This window comes from Corythoichthys intestinalis, chromosome 9, assembly GCF_030265065.1.
Source record: "Corythoichthys intestinalis isolate RoL2023-P3 chromosome 9, ASM3026506v1, whole genome shotgun sequence".
Classification (NCBI taxonomy): domain Eukaryota; kingdom Metazoa; phylum Chordata; class Actinopteri; order Syngnathiformes; family Syngnathidae; genus Corythoichthys; species Corythoichthys intestinalis.
Genome location: NC_080403.1, coordinates 31,505,854 through 31,529,393, shown reverse-complemented (window position 1 = coordinate 31,529,393; position 23,540 = coordinate 31,505,854). Strand labels below are relative to the sequence as shown.

Below are 23,540 nucleotides of genomic sequence, written 5' to 3'. Positions count from 1 at the left end.
CTAGAAGGCTTTTGATGACTATTATTTATTTATCCATGTTTTAGAAGGCTTCTACATCATCAACAGAAATATCACATAGGGTGTGTTTCGTGCCTTACTTGCTTCAGCCATTGACTACGACGGATGTCCCATTCATTTGAAATGAGAAGTTGGCAGTCATCTGTTATTATAAAAGTACCAACAACAACAACAAAAGATTGAAAGATCAAAATGAACTAATGGTTAGGACATATGGCTTACTTCTGAAGTTCAACGAATCCGGGCTTGTAGTGGGAAGTTTGCATTACCTCCCATTAGACATGTGCCAATTACCGGTTTCAAGGTATACCGTGGTATGAATACGTCAAGGTTTTAAAACCGGAAAAAATTTTCCGTCATACCGTCCTTAAGGTATTAGCTAATTTTATGTCCCAAAAATGCATGGAGAAATCCCTCGCTCGCAGTCAACCCTTCCCCACCGGTTGTTGCTCAGTGTCAGTGAGTCAGCTGTGCTACATGATAGCTGGAGGAGGTGAAACTCCTGAACCCTCCCCCCCCCGAAGAAAATGAAATCGCTGGTAGGGAATACTTCGGCTACAGAAAAGTTACAGACGGCAAAGACTTTGAAGAGGAGGGCCAACCGACATGTAAAACATGTTTGCGGAAGGTGGCTGCCGAGGGAGCAATACCCCAATATGATTTCGCATTTATACAAAATTAAAGGTGAGTAAACACTGTCATGAACGTTTCCCACCATTACAAAAGTTAACTGCAGCGTGTTTAGTGTGGCTAGCGGTGGTAAAACGTTTTTTTTTGTTTGTGTTGAGAAAGAGTGTATATAATGTAAACATGATTCGAGTCATACACGTGCTTTTTATGGAAAATAATTCAATTATTTTTCCGATGGTAATAATGTTGAGCTGTGGCTGTGGGTTTAGGCTCAGCTAAAGGACTGCATTTATTTTATATTTAGAATATTTTTTATTTATTTTAACATTATACTTATGTTGCAATTTGCTAATATTTAAAAAAAAAAAAAAAAAAAAAAAAATCCTGTTCAATGGAAAAAAAGATTTTTTTTTTTTTTGGTAACAGTAACATAAAAAAGTAACACATTCTAGAGCTGTAATTGCAAAACCATGATTCTGTGAAATTTTAGTTTAATGTTATTTATAGTCAGAATATTATACCAGCATATGCCTACCTCCAATTGGTTGTGTGGACGTGAATGCAAGTATGAATGTTTTTTTTTCCCCTCTGTAAGAAGGGTGTGGTTGGCTGACAACTATTCGAGTTTGTCAGGCTGCAACAGCTCCGGTTCCATGATGACCCTAATGAGGTCAACTACTGTCAGGGGTGAAAGTGGGCCAGAACGGTCAGGAACACAGTTCCGGTATAAGATTCGGGGCCAGAACGCAGTTCCGGTATAAGATTCAGGGCCGGAATGCTGTTCCGGTACACAGTGCTTTGATTCCGAAAATATGACAACAGCTGTCAAAACGCTATGTAATTTTTTTATTTTTTTTAAATGCTAAGCTGCTACACATGCATTTCAGCTCCAAGAAGAAATCAACCTACCAACATCAGATTTACATACACATGTGTCAACAACAAGCATAATAGAGTGCTTGTGTAGCGTAATCCGTTTCCACCAATATTTATTATTTTTATTCCACCGACGGCTAGGAGGTTTCCCCGGCTGCTGCAGTTATCCACGTCTGACAATGATGAGTCACCTCAATATGCGAATGCACGCAGCAAAGCACAACGCCTGGACTCATTTATCCCTTCAATTGGCTGACATACTGACATGTGATGAGCAGAGATGGTTAACTCTGATTGGTTCAAATGTGCATGTTTTCTGAAACAGCAAAAAAAAAAAAAAAAAAAAACCTTGGTGATGTGACAAAAAAGGGCAATGCAACATAAAATGTATCAAATCTTTAAGAGCAACGAAAGAGTTGAGGAGGCTTATTCATCATATTTAGTGTTAATTGCTCTGATGGGGAGATTCAAAACATCTTTGCTGTCAATGTGCACTTTGGACTTATATTTGTTCATTTATGTTAGGCTACTTATCAATTTTCTTATGATTTAAAAGTCAATGTTTGCGCGATCTTCAAAATATATTCCATTTCACTCTGCATAATATAGTCATTTGTACTTATTTTTCTGAATGTGTTACTTTTATCTTTTTTTTTTTTTTTTTTTTAAAGTAAATGTAAATATTTACATTAACTTCAATTTGAATATATATCCTATGTTCTTAAGTAGTTAGAATTGAGATTTGGCATTTAGTATGTGAGGAAATGAGGGAAAATAAACATTAGGAGATGGAGGTTGGGGTTATTGCTGTTTTTGTTAACTTTTATTTTGCAAATCATTGAAAAAAATACAATTTTGAATGAAGAATAAATAAATAAAATTTCTGGCTCCGTGGCGACCTTCACGTCGGGGAGTTCCGGCAAGAAATTCTAGCCACTTTCACCCCTGACTAATGGATCGATAGATGGATTTTTGCCTCTTGTATCATTTCCAACCAGAAGACACCCATTCAAAGTATAAAACATTACTTTCACTCAAAACTAAATGTAATGCAGTAAATGCTCTGACAAATATAGACTTTGGCTGCAACATCAAACTTGTGTGTGCGTGTACCTGTGCACGCAAGCGTAATAGTCCTCTGCTCCCACCTAGTGGCGAATGTTTTAACAGACATCTGATTGAGACAAGAAAACCCCATTTAAAAAAACAACAACAAATAAAACAATTTTATTTAGCAATCACATGGAAAGAATGCATGACATCTACAAGAGCTTTTTTTGGAATAAAAATGTCAAATTCTTATTTACAAAGTCTGCAATTGAATGTGAATAACATTAGCACATGCACATACAAATTGCTATAATATTACACAATTAACAAAGCTTTTTCTTCCCCCAGTTTACTTAATCGCACAACTATACAGCCCTTCACTCCTGAAAATTAGTATTCTGATCATCACTAACAGACATAGGACAACAAGGAGCATGTGATGACTGCATAGACAAGATGACCATATGAGTAAATGCCGTCTGTGACAGAGAAATTGGATGTAACCAGTTAGCTAGCATTGTTGCAGTCGGACATCAGGGCATTAATGGCGTCACCAGCCACAACAGAGCGTCGCCATATTGAAATGGGGGCAAAACACGAGTCACAAACAGTTGCGCTGTCGTGCATTGTAGTACAAACGCGTTGAATTTTTGTCTTATTTGCGGTCTTTATTTGTATCGCCTCCTCGCGTCTGTCGGCAGTGATTCATGATAATAATAATTCATGTTTAAGACGTTTTTATAAAAAAAAAAAAAAAGACGCTAAACACAGCTGAAATATATGAATTTCAGACGTTTGTCTACGGATGTTTACCTGTGCGTGCCCTCCTCTCAAAATGGCGACACGTTGCTATGCGAGATGACATCATCGTGACATCACGCCGACTGCAAGAATGGAGCGGATTAACATAAATGATTTGAATGTGACTTTGATAAATGGGACGAAACAGTGCTGATACCGAACGTAAACGACAATTTTTCAGTCTTGTGGCATTTACAGATGTCAAGACTTCAAATGATCGTCCAACGCATTTGATCTCACTGTCGTACTAATAGATCTTGATGAACACTAGCTTTCTGTTGTTCAACTAGAACGAAATCAAGATTTTAAAACCAGCAACTTGGGTACATCCATGTTAGATTTCCAATATTTTTAAAAGACCTATTAAAGTTTTCCCCTCACATAAAAGGCAATAAGACTTGTAATCCATTAACTGGCGGAAATGTAACATTTTCTCAGTTTGTTTGCATTGTTAGTGCTGATATCTTCCCACTGATGTTAGGTGGTTATACATAAGATTTCCAAGAGATGGTTCTTGTGTAATCAAGTCATTGAAGTTGGTCTGCAATAATTTCATAATGGTGTATCATGAGACATAGCTTTGGGCAATGACTGTCTAATTGGAGCTTTCATTCAGCCAAAAGGCACTTAAAACTCTGCAGGCCTAATTCTGCCTCAGACAACAACACTCACCTTTGTATTTTCTACTCATCTTTATACAAACTTGAATTCAAGCCTTGTAGTAAATTAAGTAATTCCATGCTTACTGACAAGTACCTGAAAGCTACATTGCTAAGATTCATTGTTGATTGAAGGCATTAGCGCAATCCTTATTAGGCAAACATTATTAAAAATGACAATTGCACTGTAAACACTATGAAAAGAACATGTTAGGTGATGTTCTTAGGGGAATTTTGACAATAGAACACTGCAGCGTCATTTGACTCCTGTGCGGAAGAATGTGCATAAGGTCGGGGAGTAAGGCATGATGAGCTTGAACAATCCACCTTGCAAAGCATTGATAACTTTTCAGGACTCCGAAAAAGAATGTGCCTAATAATGCTGTACAGAGGCTACACAGTTACGGTAGTAGAGACTGGTGGTGCAGGCGTGCGGCGGTTGTAGGCAGAAAGAGCTGAAGTACTTCACAGAGGCAGTTGAGGGGATGACTATGGACGACCCAGAAGCATCTGGGACTGAGGGCACAGCTGCATTTAATCAGCTTCTCCGTGACTTTGAGTGCTGGATGAGCCACTGTAGTGTAATATCTGCCGTAGGGACAATCCTCATGACCAACAGCCGATATTTCACACAAGAAGGAATTTAAAGGGAACCTCGGACTGAGACTTGTAGGTTCTAATAAGCCACAATTGTTCTCTTTTACCGAATTATGTTATTAGAAACACATACCATATTGCCATTGATTTAAAAATCTAATATTTAGAACATGTTTTGACCTACAGAGGGCGCCATATTTTAACCGCGCAACAGACGCTAGGGGTGATGACGTAGATTGTCACAGTCACTCAACGAATACTACAGAGTTACTGCAATTCCTGCTACGCAACGAAACGTCCAACACACGCGCACATCGGTGAAAAGCAGCGAGTACTTATTATTTGTGTTTTTACTGAGTCTTTTATTACCGTCTCATTGCCTCAAAATGATTTTTGCATGTGTCTCCCATTCATAAGTTTAACCATTGTGTTTTCTTGTGGTAACTTTGAAGCAGATTGTTGATCTGTTGACCACATTAGTCACGTAGCGTATTTAAACCACCCTTATTTGATATTACTACGTTTAATTGTTTTCTTAAGGCATCTGTAGTATATTCTGTCTATGCATCAAAACCACACATGTCCAAAGTCTGGCCCGGGGGCCAAATGCGGCTCGTGGTCAAATTCAAAATCAATAACGTCTGGCCCGCACACAGACTTCATAAATTGGTCAGTAGTTCTTCTACCAGCATATGAAGTAGCTTAAACACTAAATGCTGCTCCTCATTTACCCACTAAAATGCAGCAGCACTCTAAGCAACATTATCCCATGTGACACTTTACTTCCAATTTTCTAAAATGGCAACAATTAACAAAAAAAGAAAGTTGACTGCGACGGCCAACGCTTCAAGGATACAGTGCCTTGCAAAAGTATTCGGCCCCCTTGAATCTTGCAACCTTTCGCCACATTTCAGGCTTCAAACATAAAGATATGGAATTTAATTTTCTTGTCAAGAATCAACAAGTGGGACACAATCGTGAAGTGGAACAACATTTATTAGATCATTTAAACTTTTTTTAACAAATAAAAAACTGAAAAGTGGGGCGTGCAATATTATTCGGCCCCTTTACTTTCAGTGCAGCAAACTCACTCCAGAAGTTCAGTGAGGATCTCTGAATGATCCAATGTTGTCCTCAATGACCGATGATGATAAATAGAATCCACCTGTGTGTAATCAAGTCTCCGTATAAATGCACCTGCTCTGTGATAGTCTCAGGGTTCTGTTTAAAGTGCAGAGAGCATTATGAAGACCAAGGAACACACCAGGCAGGTCCGAGATACTGTTGTGGAGAAGTTTAAAGCCGGATTTGGATACAAAAAGATTTCCCAAGCTTTAAACATCTCAAGGAGCACTGTGCAAGCCATCATATTGAAATGGAAGGAGCATCAGACCACTGCAAATCTACCAAGACCCGGCCGTCCTTCCAAACTTTCTTCTCAAACAAGGAGAAAACTGATCAGAGATGCAGCCAAGAGGCCCATGATCACTCTGGATGAACTGCAGAGCTCTACAGCTGAGGTGGGAGAGTCTGTCCATAGGACAACAATCAGTCGTACACTGCACAAATCTGGCCTTTATGGAAGAGTGGCAAGAAGAAAGCCATTTCTCAAAGATATCCATTAAAAGTCTTGTTTAAAGTTTGCCACAAGCCACCTGGGAGACACACCAAACATGTGGAAGAAGGTGCTCTGGTCAGATAAACCAAAATTGAACTTTTTGGCCACAATGCAAAACGATATGTTTAGCGTAAAAGCAACACAGCTCATCACCCTGAACACACCATCCCCACTGTCAAACATGGTGGTGGCAGCATCATAGTTTGGGCCTGCTTTTCTTCAGCAGGGACAGGGAAGATGGTTAAAATTGACGGGAAAATGGATGCAGCCAAATACAGGAACATTCTGGAAGAAAACCTGTTGGTATCTGCACAAGACCTGAGACTGGGACGGAGATTTATCTTCCAACAGGACAATGATCCAAAACATAAAGCCAAATCTACAATGGAATGGTTAAAAAATAAACGTATCCAGGTGTTAGAATGGCCAAGTCAAAGTCCAGACCTGAATCCAATCGAGAATCTGTGGAAAGAGCTGAAGACTGCTGTTCACAAACACTCTCCATCCAACCTCACTGAGCTCGAGCTGTTTTGCAAGGAAGAATGGGCAAGAATGTCAGTCTCTCGATGTGCAAAACTGATAGAGACATACCCCAAGCGACTTGCAGCTGTCATTGGAGCAAAAGGTGGCGCTACAAAGTATTAACGCAAGGGGGCCGAATAATATTGCACGCCCCACTTTTCAGTTTTTTATTTGTTAAAAAAGTTTAAATTATCCAATAAATTTTGTTCCACTTCACGATTGTGTCCCACTTGTTGTTGATTCTTGACAAAAAATTAAAATTTTATATCTTTATGTTTGAAGCCTGAAATTTGGCGAAAGGTTGCAAGGTTCAAGGGGGCCGAATACTTTTGCAAGGCACTTTAGATGGAAATTGGACTATTTCTTCACTAAAATACGCAACAACTGTGTCTGCCTTATTTGCAAAGAGACAGTCGCTGTTGAGTTCAATGTGAAGCGATATTACCAAACAAGACACGCTGACATGTGCGACAAGACTATAGGGAAGATAGGCAGCGAGAAATTGAAGCAACTTGAAGCCAGTTTAATTTCACAGCAGCAGTATTTCGCAAGAGCCCGAGAGTCGAAAGACAACGCCACAAAGGCGAGTTGCAAGATTGTTGAAATTATTAATTATAAAATAATAATAAAGCGAATGTGACACACAGAATGGCTTGCTAAAATTTGCTCAAATATATTGTTGTACGTAAAGGACGTCAGCCTAGGTCGGCCCGCCACATTTTTGCCACACCCAATCTGGACCCCTTTGCAAAAAGTTTGGACACCCCTGATTTAAACAAACCAAGCTAAAAGCGTACGGTAGCACTTTGGGTGTCAAATTCACCTCTTGTAGACGTTTCGCCGGTGTACCACATTTTGGCAGAACACAGTTTTATTTTCCTTATTTTCGTCTCATCCCGTCTTTCCAGTTCATTTTGCTTTTGCAGCTCGTTTTGTGAAATATCAACAGTGTTGTCATGCTCATTAATGTTCCTCTCGGGTTCAAATTGAATGGATTGAACTAGAGCTGATACTAATACTTGAGCAACTCGAGTAACTCGAGTTTAAAAACTGATCCGAGTAATTTTATTCACCTCGAGTAATCATTTATTTTGACAGCTCTAAGCATCACGTTTTGCTCGGACTACTTTTAATGCGGGACAACGCGCTGATGTCACGTGCATAGAGGAAGAAACAAAAAAAAAAAAAAACAAAAAAAAAACAAAACAAAAAAAAAAACTTACTGCAACCGACAGCTGCTACAAACGACACCGACGTTGCTAAATACTAGCCCGCACAATGCTACGTTGGTAGCAGGTAGCGTCTGATGAGTCTCATAGAGATCACATGTATGTTGAACTAGATGCGAAAAGACAGACTCAAGTAAACAGCCACCATCTTAAAGCAGTAGAGCGCTAATAAAGAGCGCTAAGCGCTAATAAATAAAGATTAACGTTACTGTCACTAGCTCACGTAACATTAGCCCTGCGGAGGGCTAGGTTTCTATTAATTATGACCACTGTCGATGCATGGCTAACGTGTCTTACATACAGGCTTTAACATAACATAGCGTTGTGGAGTGATGAGGGCGTAAAATCAAAACTCAATAATGCTAACTATCAATTTTAGCTCAGTAGTCATTGCTGGATAAAACACCAAGTAGCACTGGTCCCTAATGTGCTCCAATACAGCCTGTATCATACATTTATTCTGAACACTGCAAAAACTCAAAATCCTATCAGGACTTACAGTTTAGACTAACTTAAAACTTAACTAGAACTTAAAAATGGCTTGACACAAATAGAAATTCAATTGAAACACGTGGGAAAAAATCCTAACTTTTAAGTGAATTGTGTTATCAAGCGTAACGGCATTTTTCGGTGTATATATATATATATATATATATATATATATATATATATATATATATATATATATATATATTATATATATATAAAGACATTGACTGAAAATGGTTCAAGATTATATGAAATGTCTTGTTTTGTCATGTATATTTATAAATGCTCTTCACCTAAAAATATATTTGTTTTATCCGATTACTCGATTAATCGATAGAATTTTCAGTCGATTACTCGATTACTGAAATATTCGATAGCTGCAGCCCTAGATTGAACAGATGACATGTTTATGTCGCGAGAGTCATACTCTGGAATCCTGGCAGCGTAAACATGTGATGTGACCGCCCTGCGACGTTAACAACGATGGCGACCTACTAGTTAAACTAATTTTAAAAATTGTATAAAAACGAAAACATCAAGAGGGGTTTCAATATCAAATTATTTTAACTTATAATAACATTTATCTTTTAAGAACTACAAGTCTTTCTGTCAGTGGATCCCTTTAAGTAATTTAATGGCATTACGTACCGATGTTGTCTTTCTCTTTGCAGGATACCGAGTAGCAGCAGATTTCCCGATCCTGAATGGCAGATAGGTTCCTATTGAAGGAAAGCAGTCAACATAAAACCATCCAGTTTATAATAAGACGTTAAAGTACAACTTTGACACATAAGTACAGAATTTGATCAGTTCATGGCAAGAATATTTTTGGGTAAATTTTACAGGATTTAACCCATTGGCTGCCATTAACAAAAACAGTCATCAAATTCATTTGAACAGGGATGACTGGCAGTACAAACAAATGTTTATTCCAGGTTCCCTAGAAAAAGTTAAAAGTGGGCGGGGAAATAAAATCATAATTAGTGCTTTCCAATCATTTTGCGGCATCAATAGGCAATTAAAAACCTTTATGGAGGAAAGGGGGAGCTTAATTACGTGTTATTCGTAGTAGGCTTAGTCCCATAACAGTATAATGGATGTGCTATTAATGCACAATCTGGTGAGATCCAATATAAAAGTAGCCTCATTCAAAAACAAATTATGATCAGTTTGCTATGACACTGTCAGAGTTATAATCATAATTAAATATGTTTTGATGGTTATACTGGACAACTTTCCTGAATCATATGAAAATAAAGGTGTGTGTGTGTGTGTGGGGGGGTTCGAAACATTGGACATCCAGCTAATACACAAAATATTTTATAATGGGTTTGTAAAGAAAGATCTAAGCATTGGTACTTCCTGGACAGTCTAATATTCCCCCCCCCCCACTTCACTGTATAAGTGAATAGAACAGTAAGAGATTAAAAGGGACATTGAGTTTCTCTTTAAACATCTGACTGTTATTCTAACCCAAACTGGATATCTTAGTTGTTGTCATTTTGCTGTCAAAAGGAATCACATATTTACAGTGTCCTGTAAGGATGCAACAATACTCGGTTTTATATTGAACCGTTCGATACGCCCTCTTCGATTCAATACACAAACATTTTCGATCCATGAAAAGCTCCTGAAATGTATTTTCCGAATTTATTTTTGTCGTCTCTCTCGCTAAAATGTCCGACGCGGCTTTGCCCTTGACATTACAAACACTGGCTCTAGCAGCTCCCCTCCTCTACTCCTCCCCCCCAAACTGCCTGATAGTGGGAGCTGTGGCACACGAGGATCATTGCTCGTGAGTTAAGACAGGAACTTAAGGAGGCAGCTTGCCAGCTTTAATGTCTTACAGATCCTTTGTTTTGCAGCATTTTGTGTACGCTGATATGCTATCCCCACTGGTACATACTTAACAAAGACAGATACAGATCCGTACAACAAAGTCCGGCGATATATTGTTGCCGACTTGGCTGCTACCAATAACCTCGCTTTCAGCGCAGGCAACCTCGCTTTCAGCACAGGCAGCTTAAGACCCTGGGACACAGAGCACTAACTCACGGTTACATGATGAACAATGAGTGGCAAATTAAGAGCACTGTACTTCAAACTCGTCCTGTTTATGAAAGTCGATTGTCAAATTCTGGTGTTTTGCTGTAATGAGCAGACGTGACTTCTGTGGCGTTTGTTAACTTTTTTAATGCCCGACAACACTCGCGCGCACACACTAGATATCATCGAATAGCAACCTAGATGTACTACGTTAGACCCCCCTCCCCCCAAGTCCCATGCCATTGGCTGCGTGAGTCCAGAGTGATCATGGGACGCGGAGTCCATATACTGCATCGATGAATTAAAAACCACCATGACTGAATGGAAGCTATGCAGGCCAAATCAATCCATACCAGTGACTATAGATAATGCTGCAAATATCGTTTATTCAGTACGTAACACAGATGGACTTGGACCACAAATAGGATATGTTGCTCATGAGGTAAACATACCTGCTAAATACAATACAAAATGTCTTCACAGTAAGAAGTAAGCACATAAATATTACGCACTATAATGCATGTTTATATGATGGCATTGTTATTTTTGCTGGTTAGCAAAAAAAACATAAAAAAAAGAAAAATAATAACACTTGTATTTTTTGTTTCAGAGCATTAAATGAATTGAATCGAATCGAAAATCGTGTCCCTCGTATCGAAAATCATACCGAACCGTGACTTAACTGTATCGTTGCATCCTTAATGTCCTGCATATGGAGTTGATCATTTTTTAAGAAGAGTAAAATCACTACACTGCTTCTAGGTCATAATACAGAAAGTTTACATCACACACAAAACAGGATTACTTTATGATTGGTGCCTTACATCTTTTCAATAAGCTGCTTCTCATCCAGGGCGTTGGGCAAGTCTCTCTTGTTGCCTAGCACTAGAACCTGAAAAACAACAGCAAATGCTAAATACAGTGCCTTGCAAAAGTATTCGGCCCCCTTGAACCTTGCAACCTTTCGCCACATTTCAGGCTTCAAACATAAAGATATAAAATTTTAATTTTTTGTCAAGAATCAACAACAAGTGGGACACAATCGTGAAGTGGAACAAAATTTATTGGATAATTTAAACTTTTTTAACAAATAAAAAACTGAAAAGTGGGGCGTGCAATATTATTCGGCCCCCTTGCGTTAATACTTTGTAGCGCCACCTTTTGCTCCAATTACAGCGGCAAGTCGCTTGGGGTATGTTTCTATCAGTTTTGCACATCGAGAGACTGACATTCTTGCCCATTCTTCCTTGCAAAACAGCTCGAGCTCAGTGAGGTTGGATGGAGAGTGTTTGTGAACAGCAGTCTTCAGCTCTTTCCACAGATTCTCGATTGGATTCAGGTCTGGACTTTGACTTGGCCATTTTAACACCTGGATACGTTTATTTTTTAACCATTCCATTGTAGATTTGGCTTTATGTTTTGGATCATTGTCCTGTTGGAAGATAAATCTCCGTCCCAGTCTCAGGTCTTGTGCAGATACCAACAGGTTTTCTTCCAGAATGTTCCTGTATTTGGCTGCATCCATCTTCCCGTCAATTTTAACCGTCTTCCCTGTCCCTGCTGAAGAAAAGCAGGCCCAAACCATGATGCTGCCACCACCATATTTGACAGTGGGGATGGTGTGTTCAGGGTGATGAGCTGTGTTGCTTTTACGCCAAACATATCGTTTTGCATTGTGGCCAAAAAGTTCAATTTTGGTTTCATCTGACCAGAGCACCTTCTTCCACATGTTTGGTGTGTCTCCCAGGTGGCTTGTGGCAAACTTTAAACAAGACTTTTTATGGATATCTTTGAGGAATGGCTTTCTTCTTGCCACTCTTCCATAAAGGCCAGATTTGTGCAGTGTACGACTGATTGTTGTCCTATGGACAGACTCTCCCACCTCAGCTGTAGATCTCTGCAGTTCAGCCAGAGTGATCATGGGCCTCTTGGCTGCATCTCTGATCAGTTTTCTCCTTGTTTGAGAAGAAAGTTTGGAAGGACGGCCGGGTCTTGGTAGATTTGCAGTGGTCTGATGCTCCTTCCATTTCAATATGATGGCTTGCACAGTGCTCCTTGAGATGTTTAAAGCTTGGGAAATCTTTTTGTATCCAAATCCGGCTTTAAACTTCTCCACAACAGTATCTCGGACCTGCCTGGTGTGTTCCTTGGTTTTCATAATGCTCTCTGCACTTTAAACAGAACCCTGAGACTATCATAGAGCAGGTGCATTTGTACGGAGACTTGATTACACACAGGTGGATTCTATTTATCATCATCGGTCATTTAGGACAACATTGGATCATTCAGAGATCCTCACTGAACTTCTGGAGTGAGTTTGCTGCACTGAAAGTAAAGGGGCCGAATAATATTGCACGCCTCACTTTTCAGTTTTTTATTTGATAAAAAAGTTTAAATTATCCAATAAATGTTGTTCCACTTCACGATTGTGTCCCACTTGTTGTTGATTCTTGACAAAAAAATTAAATTTCATATCTTTATGTTTGAAGCCTGAAATGTGGCGAAAGGTTGCAAGATTCAAGGGGGCCGAATACTTTTGCAAGGCACTGTATATCTTTCACAAGACAACAACTGGAATGATTTCTCACAACTACACCCATGAACCAGTGCGGTCTCAATGTTTCTTAAACACACTGATAGCAGGCGGGGTGCAGGTCTCAAGTATGGAGAAGCTCAAATATTAGTTGGTCTTTCAAACAATAACTTCAAATACAAAGACTTACTGGAATTCCTTGTAGTTGTGGTTTGTCCAACAAGTTGTGGAGCTCATTTCGGGACGCTTCTATCTTTTCTCGATCTGCTGCGTCCACCATATACCTGAATTTGTACAAAAACGTTATTGTATTTATTTTGTGAATGTTTTTTTTAAGCGAGTACAAAACCATATCAGGAGTGCAAAAACAGCTCTTTGAAGTAAATATTGGAAGTACCGTATTTTTCGGACTATAAGTCGCACCTGAGTATAAGTCGCACCAGCCATAAAATGCCCAAAGAAGAGGGAAAAAAAACATATATAAGTCGCACCGGAGTATAAGTCGCATTTTTGGAGGAAATTTACTTGATAAAATCCAACAGATAGGACAGATATGTCATCTTGAAAGGCAATTTAAAATAAACATACAATAGAGAACAATATGCCAAATAAGTGAACAGTATGATAATGTTACATGATGCATGAACGACGACATGCAAACATGGCCGGTACAGTGTTTCCCACCGATGAACGTGTGGCGGGCCCGCCAAAGTCTCGTTTGCCCCCCCCCCCCCCCCCCCCCCGCCGAGGGGGGGGAAAAAAAAAAAAAAAAAAAGATAATAATCAGATGCGTCAGTCAGCAGATTACACAGCTGTAGCCCACTCCACTCTACTACCCGCGCGAGCGAGAACACGCGCGTGCGTGCGTGCACACACACAGACACACGCGCCAACAGGTCGCGCTCATAGACGGGACTACTAGCCTGGTACACCAGACTCATAGCTGTGCTATGCAGGCATGGAAATCTCTCACCTTTCGGCGAAATTCGCCGTTTTGAAGTAAAAAAGGGCGACCTACGTGAATTGCGTAGATCCGAGGAGAAATTCTTTTTGGGAGGAGGGGGGGGGGGGGGTCGGGAGGTTTTATTTAATTATTATTATTATTAACTTGGTATGTAAACTGATCGGTTCTTTAAAAAAGTGACACGGACAGTCAGCAAATCCTTCTAGATGCTTCGCTGACGAGAACCAATCATCGGCCCAAGCTGCGTGCCATTATTCCAAACGCGCGCACTCCTTACGTGAAACAAGGAGTGCTCGGCGAGCCTTTGGTTGCATTGCAAAGCTGCGAAAACAAAAAGCAGGCCTTATCCACACCGGGGCAGACCAGAGCGCAGCATACACACTTGCCTGTATTTGCCAGCAGATTGAATTTGGTGAGTAATGGTTTCAATCGTTTTCACATTTTGCGATATAAAAAAGTTAATGCCATTCGTTGCAGCTTGCGTTGAACACTGCCAGAGCTAGCCATGAAAAAAAATAGCTCCCGTTAAATTGGCGTCAAGCTTGTGTATTTAGCGGTAATATAAACGAAGAAACACACTGTTGAGTGAAATTAAGCGGCATGCTCTCGGATTGAGGGGTCGCCTCGCATCGCATCGCTCCCGTCGTCCGCCTTAGACGCGTTATTTTCGGCTGGGGCTTGAGCTGACGGCCGGTGTCGGCACAACACCGGCCCGACGAGTGGTGGGAATGACTCTTGCTTCTTAAAGCTTTTCAGAAATACAGGGATCCCTCGTTTTTCGCGGTTAATGGGGACCAGAACCCGCCGCAATAAGTGAAAACCGCGAAGTAGCCCCCCCCATTTTTTGTGTGTGTTCTATGTATTTATTCAGATTTTACATTGGAAAAGAGATACATATATATATGACATGTTTTTTCACTTTTTTCACCAAGTTATCATTTATAAATGGTTTTCAAGCACTTCAAAATGTAAGAATTATGATAAGTTTTAAACATGTTACTGCCCCACCGAATTATTTTTAAACAAGAATAAAGTAGTAAGAAAATGCTTGGCTCTATTAAATGCTTCATACTGAGTCTACTCAAACCCTCTCAGGCTTTGTTAAACGGTGATTGACACATGTGCAAAGTTTTTCTTTTTATATATATTTTTGTTTGAAGCAACTTATTTGATTGAATAATAAAAACACAAATGTCCTAGCCAAAATGAGGCCCAAACGCAAAACAAAATTACTTCAATGGAAAAATTTGTTTCAATCAAGAAAAATAGTTTTCAAATGCTTTTTTAGTCTCAAATTTATTTTGCAATCAAAAACAATTTTTTTAATTGAAGTGACTTTTTTGGGATTAAAAGTATAACTGTATTTTGATTGAAGCAACTTTGTTTTTGATAGAAGTAACTTTGTTTTTTGATTGAATAATAAAAACACAAATCTACCTCCATCGGTATTGAGAGAGAAAGAAATTAAGAAAGCTTTAAAACTAAAAGCCACCGGGGAGTCTGTTTTTTTTAAAAATATTTATATTTCATTACATAGACATGCCTTGTAGGGAAAGGAGATTGAGGGATAAAAAAATGAGTTGGATGAGGCTGCTAAAGGCAGTGGATACCTCATCAGCTGGGTGAATAGCAGACCTGGTAAGAACAGGTTTGCAAGGATAGTCGGGTATTAAATACAATTATAAACACAATTACAATGTTATTTTTCTATAAGATTTTATGTCATTGCTTTATTAATCATTAGGTGCTAGAGTTGTTAAGTATGGATAATAATGAAATAATAGTTTTGAGAAAACTGTGCTGTTGGTGGCTCAGTGACCATCTGATGTGGTTTGTTCTCAGATGAACAAGTTGAGGAAGGAAGTTTTGATGCAGAGGTTGAAGGAAGAAAAGAGGCAGACTGACTGAGTCACAGCCAGAAAGTGTGGATGACAGTTTTGATTTCTATTCACTGTTGCCCCCTCCCAATTAAAGTATGTCACAGTCGCAGTCAATTATTATCTAAAGCTGGTAAAATTGAAGTTATGTTGTTTTAAGGTGTATTAAATACTTGTTCATGTGCCCCTTTTGATCTACGAGCACCCGCCACTCCACCGGTCTCTGCACGGCCCTGCTGAAACACAGTGTGGGTCGACAAAGCTCAATATTTTGTTGGGGTGTACAGTGTACTGGAACATATTTCCTCCACACCCTTCTCACCTTTTTAACCCCTGACCCATTTTCATGCCTGGCTATGAGAGTATGAGTCTGGCCACCATTCAGCAGAAAAAAAATTCCAGGGCGGAGCCAGCCACAGCAAATAGACAGCGGAGCGGACCAATCAGCGACGGGCTGACGCGACGTCAGTAAAGCGACAAGAAACTAGCGAGAGACATTTCAACATATTCAACATGGCTAGCGCGAGAGACTGTTGGTTTTAGCAACTCCATGTGTTTTTGGTCATGTAAAACCGAATTTACCGCAGATTGGAACATATTGCCGCTGAGTCTGGTGTACCAGGCTACGGGACTACTGTCTGCTGCATTCTGCTGCATTTGGCGCGATCCGGCGACACCGCATACAGCAATTTATATTACATTCAGTGGTCTCAAAATGCCCCAAAGAGATACACCAGGCTTGAAAATGTACACACACACCCTACCCCGAGGGTCAGAGACCCTCCCACCACAGTCTCCTAAAATCCTGTGGGAAACACTGCGGTATGTTAACGTAACATAGCTATTAAGAGTTATTCAGATAACTAAAGCATAAAGAACATGCGAACAAGTTTACCAAACCATCAGTGTCACTCCAAAACACCAAAATAACATGTAAAATGATATAATAATGTGTTAATAATTTCACATATAAATTGCTCCAGATTATAAATCGCACCCCCAGATAAACTATGAAAAAAACTGCGACTTATAGTCCAAAAAATACGTTAAGCATGTGCCGGTATGAGATTCTGACGGTATGATAACCTTAAGCAAAAATATAACGGTAACATGGTGTTGCAATTACAGCTCTAAAATGTGCTCAAAAATCCGCGCTTTCGAGTCATGTTAAGGGCAGCGCTATATAGCAAACACTTCATTTTTTGCGGTGCTTTAAAGACACTACATGATTGAACAGGCTGGCGTGAAGATAGAACGGCAAGCTTGCCTCAGATAGGTATAATGGGGTCATGCGATTATTGTTGCGACGTCTCATTGGTGAAATCGGTAGAGCTACCCCTGTAATACACCAGGCACATCTCTACTCTTTGCATCGCGGGTAAAAAAAAAATATAATATGTAGAATAAAGAGGAAAAATGAAAAGACTCTTGTGCAGCCCAAAGTAGCGGAGTAAGAGTAGCATTTTTTTCTTCACCTATCTACTCAAGTAAAAAGTATAGCTTAGTAAAACTACTCTTAGAAGTACTTAAAAAAAAAAAAAGTTACTCAAGTAAATGTAACGGAGTACATGTAACGCGTTACTACCCACCTCTGAAAATAGCTAATACCGTAAGAACGGTATGACGAAAAATTTGAGTGGTTTTGAAACGGTGACGTTTTCATATCGTGGTATACCTTGAAACTGGTAACCGACACATGTCTAATTGTAAGTGTAGTTCTTACGTTACAAACAATCACATACACATTAAGGAGCTGAATTAATTGCTTAGCCCTTAAAAATATTTTGGTGATTCTGATGTCATTGGATTAAGACACACATTGTTAATAGAAAACACTTACACAATAGCATTCACTCCTCGACAGTAGCGTTCCCACATGCTTCTGAAGCGGGGCTGCCCGCCTATATCCCATATCTGAAAAGAAAAACAAAAAATCACATATTTCACATAAGTACAACTAAATGAGATACAGTAAACCTGCAGTCACCTTTTTAAAGGATTTGTACTTAATTTATCAATTAAACCTGATCAGATCAGGCAAGTGGATAAACTAAGTACCTGCGTCCGAGATGTAAATACCTGGGTGAGCACTAAATATCTTTTACTTAACCCTGAAAAGACCGAAGTCCTTATAATAGGCCCTAAACGTGTGAGAGACTCTCTAACTGCCCAGATAGTCACTCTGGACAATGTGAGTGTAGCCTCCAGCACCACAATTAAAAACCTAGGAGTTCTATTTGACCCAGACCTATCATTTAAAGCTCATATTAAACAAACCTGCAGAACAGCCTTTTTTCACCTGCGCAACATAGCCAAAATTAGAAATATTCTGTCTAAAAACGATGGAGAAAAATTCACGCGTTCGTTACATCTAGATTGGATTACTGTAACTCCTTGCTCGCAGCTTGTCCTAAAACTTCCCTAAAAGGTCTTCAGCTAGTCCAGAACGCAGCAGCAAGACTTTTAACAAGAACTAATAGAAAATAGCACATCACCCCTGTGCTCCAAGCCCTTTACTGGCAGTCGAGTTTAGAATTAAATTTAAAATCCTCCTTCTTACATTTACGACCATTAATGGTTTGGGGCCATCTTATCTCACAGATGCTCTGGTTACATACCGCCCCAACAGAACCCTTAGTTCTCAGAATGCAGGTCAACTGGTAGTTCCCAGGGTCTCTAAAAGTACAGTAGGAGCTAGAGCCTTTAGTAACCAAGCTCCTGTCTTAAGGAATCAGCTTCCAGCTAATATTAAAGACGCCGACTCAGTTTGTACATTTAAGATTAGACTAAAAACATTCCTATTTGACAAAGTTTATGGTCAGGCTAGTTGAAAACAGACTGGACTCACAGTTCAATCTAAGCTGCACTAGAAGCTGTAATGCTGGGGGAAGTACAGTCACTGAGTCCTATCCCGTTTTTCACTCTACCTACCACTTGTCTTTACTTTATTTCTCTTTTCTAATTCTAATATTTAGTTGACTAGTCTCTTCATCACTAGTCAACCGGTGTCCCCTTTCCCCCATCCCCTCTAGGGGAGGGGCTTTTTCAGTCAGTCGCAGCCACCTGACTATCCAGACCCCTGGCTGGATGGAGGCCCTCGTTGCCCCCCCCCTTCCCCCCCGTCTCATCTGGCAAGATGGACTCCCTCATGTTCCCTCACCCCACTGCATCTCTACAAACTGGAACTCCTTCTGCTAAAACCCATCATCAGTCCTGGTGCATCTATAGCCTGTCCGCCCTGGGAGTGGATCTCTCCTGACTGTGGTTCTCCCCAAGGTTTCTCTTTTCCCACTGGGTTTTTGGAGGTTTTCCTTGCAGCCACGGAGGGTCTAAGGATGGGGGATGCTCAGGACATGAACTCATCTAATTCATCTACTGTATCTGACTGTGTATCAAATTGATTCTGCAAAGCCCTCTGAGACAACCTTGTTGTGATTTAGGGCTATACAAATAAAATTTAATTGAATTGAATTAAAGAGTTCTAGATTAATATATTCAAGAGGTTTTCCTGGCCCTTTTTTTGTTGCGTATTTATATGTATGTTATAGTTCTTAACCATTTTTTTAATCTGTATATCATTATAAAATACAAAATAAACATTCCATAGTTTGCACATTAAATTTACACAGACCGTTTGACACTGACCGCAGACGTCACCCATAGAGCTGGGAATCTTTGGGCACCTAACGATTCGATGACGATTACGATTCAGAGGCTCCGATTCGATTATAAAACGATTATTGATGCACCCCCCTCCTTTTTTTTTTTTTTTTTTTTTAAAGTTTTGTACATTAGTTCCAAAATTGTTCAAATATACTCTCAGGCTAAACCAAACTACTATTTCAGTATCAAGTTAACATATAGCAGTAAACAAATATACAAAAATAACATTAAATAAAAAAACTCCCGTCCCCATTCTGTATCAGCAGCTTTAAACTACATTCAATTAATTTAATGTTGTGAATCAACCGTTAAAGTTGTTAAAATTGCTCCCGTTATTCCGTAATTTCCCTTTTGTCTACTTTTGACATGTGAAAGTTTTAAAACTATTTTAAAGATAGATTCAAGTCAATATTTTACCGATTTAGGAGTATTTTAGATAAAAAGTTAATTAGGTTTGCTTGGAAGGTTCGCTACAACAGCAATGCAGGGAAGTTTACTGCTTTAAGATGGCGGCCGTTTACTAACGCCCGCATCTAGCTTTTTGCAGATGTGCTGCTACCGCTACCGAGTCTATAATCCATCTAGTCCTATATAAATGATATCTACCGTAACATTATGTAGCTTAGCTGTACTTGTAGCAGCTTTTCGGCAGCAGTCAGGTATGTTGTTGTGTTTTTTTATCTCGTGGCATGAGTTGAGCTAGAGCCGTGAGTTGAGCATTGGCATTACCCGAGGGGCCGGTTAATGAGAAGCATAATGTTTAGCTACTCCCGCTCCGTTCCGTCCCGAAGTCCGCGCGGCGCGCTGAGTGTGTTGTACTTCCGCTTTACTTGGCATATTTCAATAATCGGAATTTGGATGTTTGTGAATCGTTCTCGAATCTTCCACGGCCGAATCGCGAATAATCTAAGAATCGGAAATTTTGCACACCTCTAGTCACCCATGATAAACTGTTGGTTCTCTGTAATTTGTAACTTTTAGAGAAATCCACAAAATCACCTGACAAAATTGTACAAGGACAGAAAATTTGGAGCTTTTCTTCTTCTTCTGTGCCTTCAGCTGTTTCTCATAAAGTGCTATGCCATAGTACCAGAGTTCATCATGTGAGCCGTTTCAGAGATGGCCACCTCCAAAATTTATTGACAGAAAAATTCAAATATATGAATGCAAAGTGTTTAATATATTAATTTTGTCTTCACATGTCATGGGTTCTTCAAGATACTACAGTCATGATAGCATAGGTCTCTCTACCTTAATAGTCACGTTGCCTTTTGTGACTTTCCGCATGTTGAATCCAACCGTAGGAATCATGTCTTCACTGAACTGGCCTGACTGCAAAACAACAGGGGTTTTGTTAGAATCAAGTGAGCAAGTAAAAATAAAGCACAATTTTACTGATTATCAGTGACATTCCCGTGAAATTGAACAACAACTGTCTACGTATTGCTGCAATTTAATTGTGCAGTGTGCTGGTGTATTTACTGGTATGGTGCATATTATGGTGCATTGTATGAAAGACAATTTTGTTTTTCTGTTGTGGTAAATTGCTGCTGAAGAAAGGGGTATCACTTGATTCTTATGCACACACAAGACAAAAATGGCTAAATTTAAATCTAAGGATGTGAAGTTTTTGTCACATTCATTCATTATTACCGGTAAATTCATTTGTCAAAAGGGGGCACTGATTTGATGTGATACTTCTACCCCGTTTAGGATTACGGGTGTGACAAAATATCGAAATGGTGATATATCGTGATACTTTGCATCCCAAAAGAAAAACTCGGATCAGTTTTTAAACTCGAGTTGCTCGAGTATTCGTTTCAGCTCTACAATGAATACTGAACTAAAACATAAACCCAACAGGTATTGTGCTTTGTCAGCAGATAAAACATTTGGTGCAACAGGAGAGAAGACTTTTGTCGTCTTGGTCAATGAAACAACTTTCTTAACTTGGCAACTACAAAACAGCAAGCCTATCAATAACCAAAAGGCCTCTCAAGAACTTGCAAACATAACACTGTAAAATGCAAACATTTGCTAACTGCCATCATAAGGTTTATAATTCAGTGAAGGAAAAATACGGCCTCTAGAACATTAACAAAACTGCATACTGGCAAAACAGGAGTGGAAACAAACGCTCACATCCCAATCCGACACCGTGAAAAAAATATTAATAGGTCCGATAATATACGTTATTGGAGTTATTGGGATGACGTCATAATTCCTATTATCGGACCGGTAATTATCGTGCACCTCTAATACCCAGGTTACTTCCTGTTCTGTAACTCAAAATAAACAGGGAGTGACCCATAAAATACCCCAAAATCTACAGGAAGTAACTGAAAATCAACTGGTAAATGACCTAAAATGGCCCAAAAGTACCTCATTGCCTGGCATTGGCTGCCACTACCGGCCATAGACGTTCAATCTGTTTGAAGTGGAAGGGATGGCAACGAATGAACATCGTTCATTCGATGCGATGTTCATTCGCTGCCACCCTCCCAGTTCAAATGGATTGGACATCTACTAGTGATTAACTCATTCCAATTCACAGTAGCAGCTTGTTTTTCTGTTTATTAGTTGTTTGCAGAATATCCTAGAATGATTTCCAGACCAATGTATCGATAATCGTTGTATCGCCATATCATCAGATCGTTATCGTGAGCTTTGTGTCACAAATCGTATCGTGAGGTACCAAGAGGTTCCCACTCCTATTTAGGATTTTACAGAGTATATTGAATGCTGTAATTCATGGTCATACTGAGCATGATCTGATCAGTCCATAGCCTGGAAATGAATTTTAGAGGCTTTTCTCCCCAAGCCCCACAAGTTTTCCACTATGAATCGGGGATGCTGACATTTTTTTCACTGCCCCACAAACTTGAAAGTCGCTGTAAAATTGTTTTAGGCAAAGATGTGCCGAAGTGGCAAGTTAAGCAAAAATAAAAACCGTTTCTTGCTCAATCGTTTATGCAGAGTCTATGTATTTATGATGCAAATTCAACTCCATAAATAAAGACTTAACCCATTATAAATAAAGGTCGAGTGCATTTCAAGAATAAATAATAAAGACTCACTGATTCAACACTGTATCATTTAGCTGCTGTCATCGTGGATGACGTTGACATGCAGTACTCGACAGTATGACAACACAAGAGGTGTCATCCACGTGACTATTTTAAGAAGCGTGCAGTGAACTTCGTCACTAGACAAGCACCAGACTTGGGTCGAAGCCAATATCACGCCCTGTTTACGGTTGAGTCAATAATTTCCGGGTGTTAAACAAAGGGGACAAGAATGCTTTCATGTTAACCTTAAAATTAAAGTTGGAACATTTTGCATGCCACATTTCCTAGTCTTGGGCCCACACGTAGTGACAGAGCGTGTTCGTTAGCGACTTACAGCAATCACATTGACGAAGGTGGTCTTCCCGGAATACTGAAGTCCCACGAGTGTAAGTTCCATCTCTTCTTTCCAGAAAAGGGATCGGAACCAGTCCAAAAGCCTGTTTATCAGGGCCAACATCTTTGATGTCCGAATCGCTACGACTTTCTTATCTGACGTGAGTTGTAGGATAGTAGCAACCTACACCGGAAGTAGGGAGATGCTCTGGTGTGTCATGTGCTGCAGTTGCGTTTGGATACACTCGGAAATTACAAGTTTGAAAGTAAAATTTATTTAAATTTTTTTTTTTTTTTTGCCATGACACCCCAAGTTAATGTTGCTGTGTGTTATCATTTTTACAGTAGTATGTATTATTTAATAGTTTATCATGTTTTTGTGATACAAAATTGCATTTCCCATGTTCTAGGTCGTTTTTTTTATTATTGGCTGAAGACCTGTCAAATCGTTCATGTTGTTGGGTATCGAGGACTAAGAGTGCAAAAATTAAATACATTATTAAATGTGTCATTAAAATGCTTCTATTTCAATATTTATTTCAATTTATTTATTTCACTTATTTATAT

At 39.4% G+C, this 23,540-nt stretch overlaps 1 protein-coding gene across 1 annotated transcript; it reads right to left on the bottom strand.

Moving 5' to 3' along the window:
* Positions 1 to 2,598: 2,598 nt before the first annotated feature.
* On the bottom strand, positions 2,599 to 23,183 carry LOC130922380 (ADP-ribosylation factor-like protein 8B). The gene is made up of 7 exons (XM_057847129.1): positions 22,975 to 23,183; positions 20,824 to 20,904; positions 17,750 to 17,823; positions 13,259 to 13,352; positions 11,360 to 11,427; positions 9,138 to 9,208; positions 2,599 to 4,622 (listed from the first exon to the last, which is right to left on the bottom strand). The coding sequence occupies exons 1-7, from the start codon at positions 23,095 to 23,097 to the stop codon at positions 4,573 to 4,575; spliced, it is 561 nt and encodes a 186-aa protein (XP_057703112.1). The 5' UTR covers positions 23,098 to 23,183; the 3' UTR covers positions 2,599 to 4,572.
* Between the last annotated feature and the right edge of the window lie 357 nt (positions 23,184 to 23,540).

Coding starts and splice junctions, on each gene's coding strand:
- LOC130922380 (XM_057847129.1), bottom strand. CDS start 23,097: ATGTTGGCCCTGATAAACAGGCTTTTGGACTGGTTCCGATCCCTTTTC. Junction 9,209..11,359: donor AAGCAGCTTATTGAAAAGAT/GTAAGGCACCAA, acceptor TTCCTTCAATAG/GAACCTATCTGCCATTCAGG. Junction 4,623..9,137: donor CAAAGAGAAAGACAACATCG/GTACGTAATGCC, acceptor TCCCTACGGCAG/ATATTACACTACAGTGGCTC.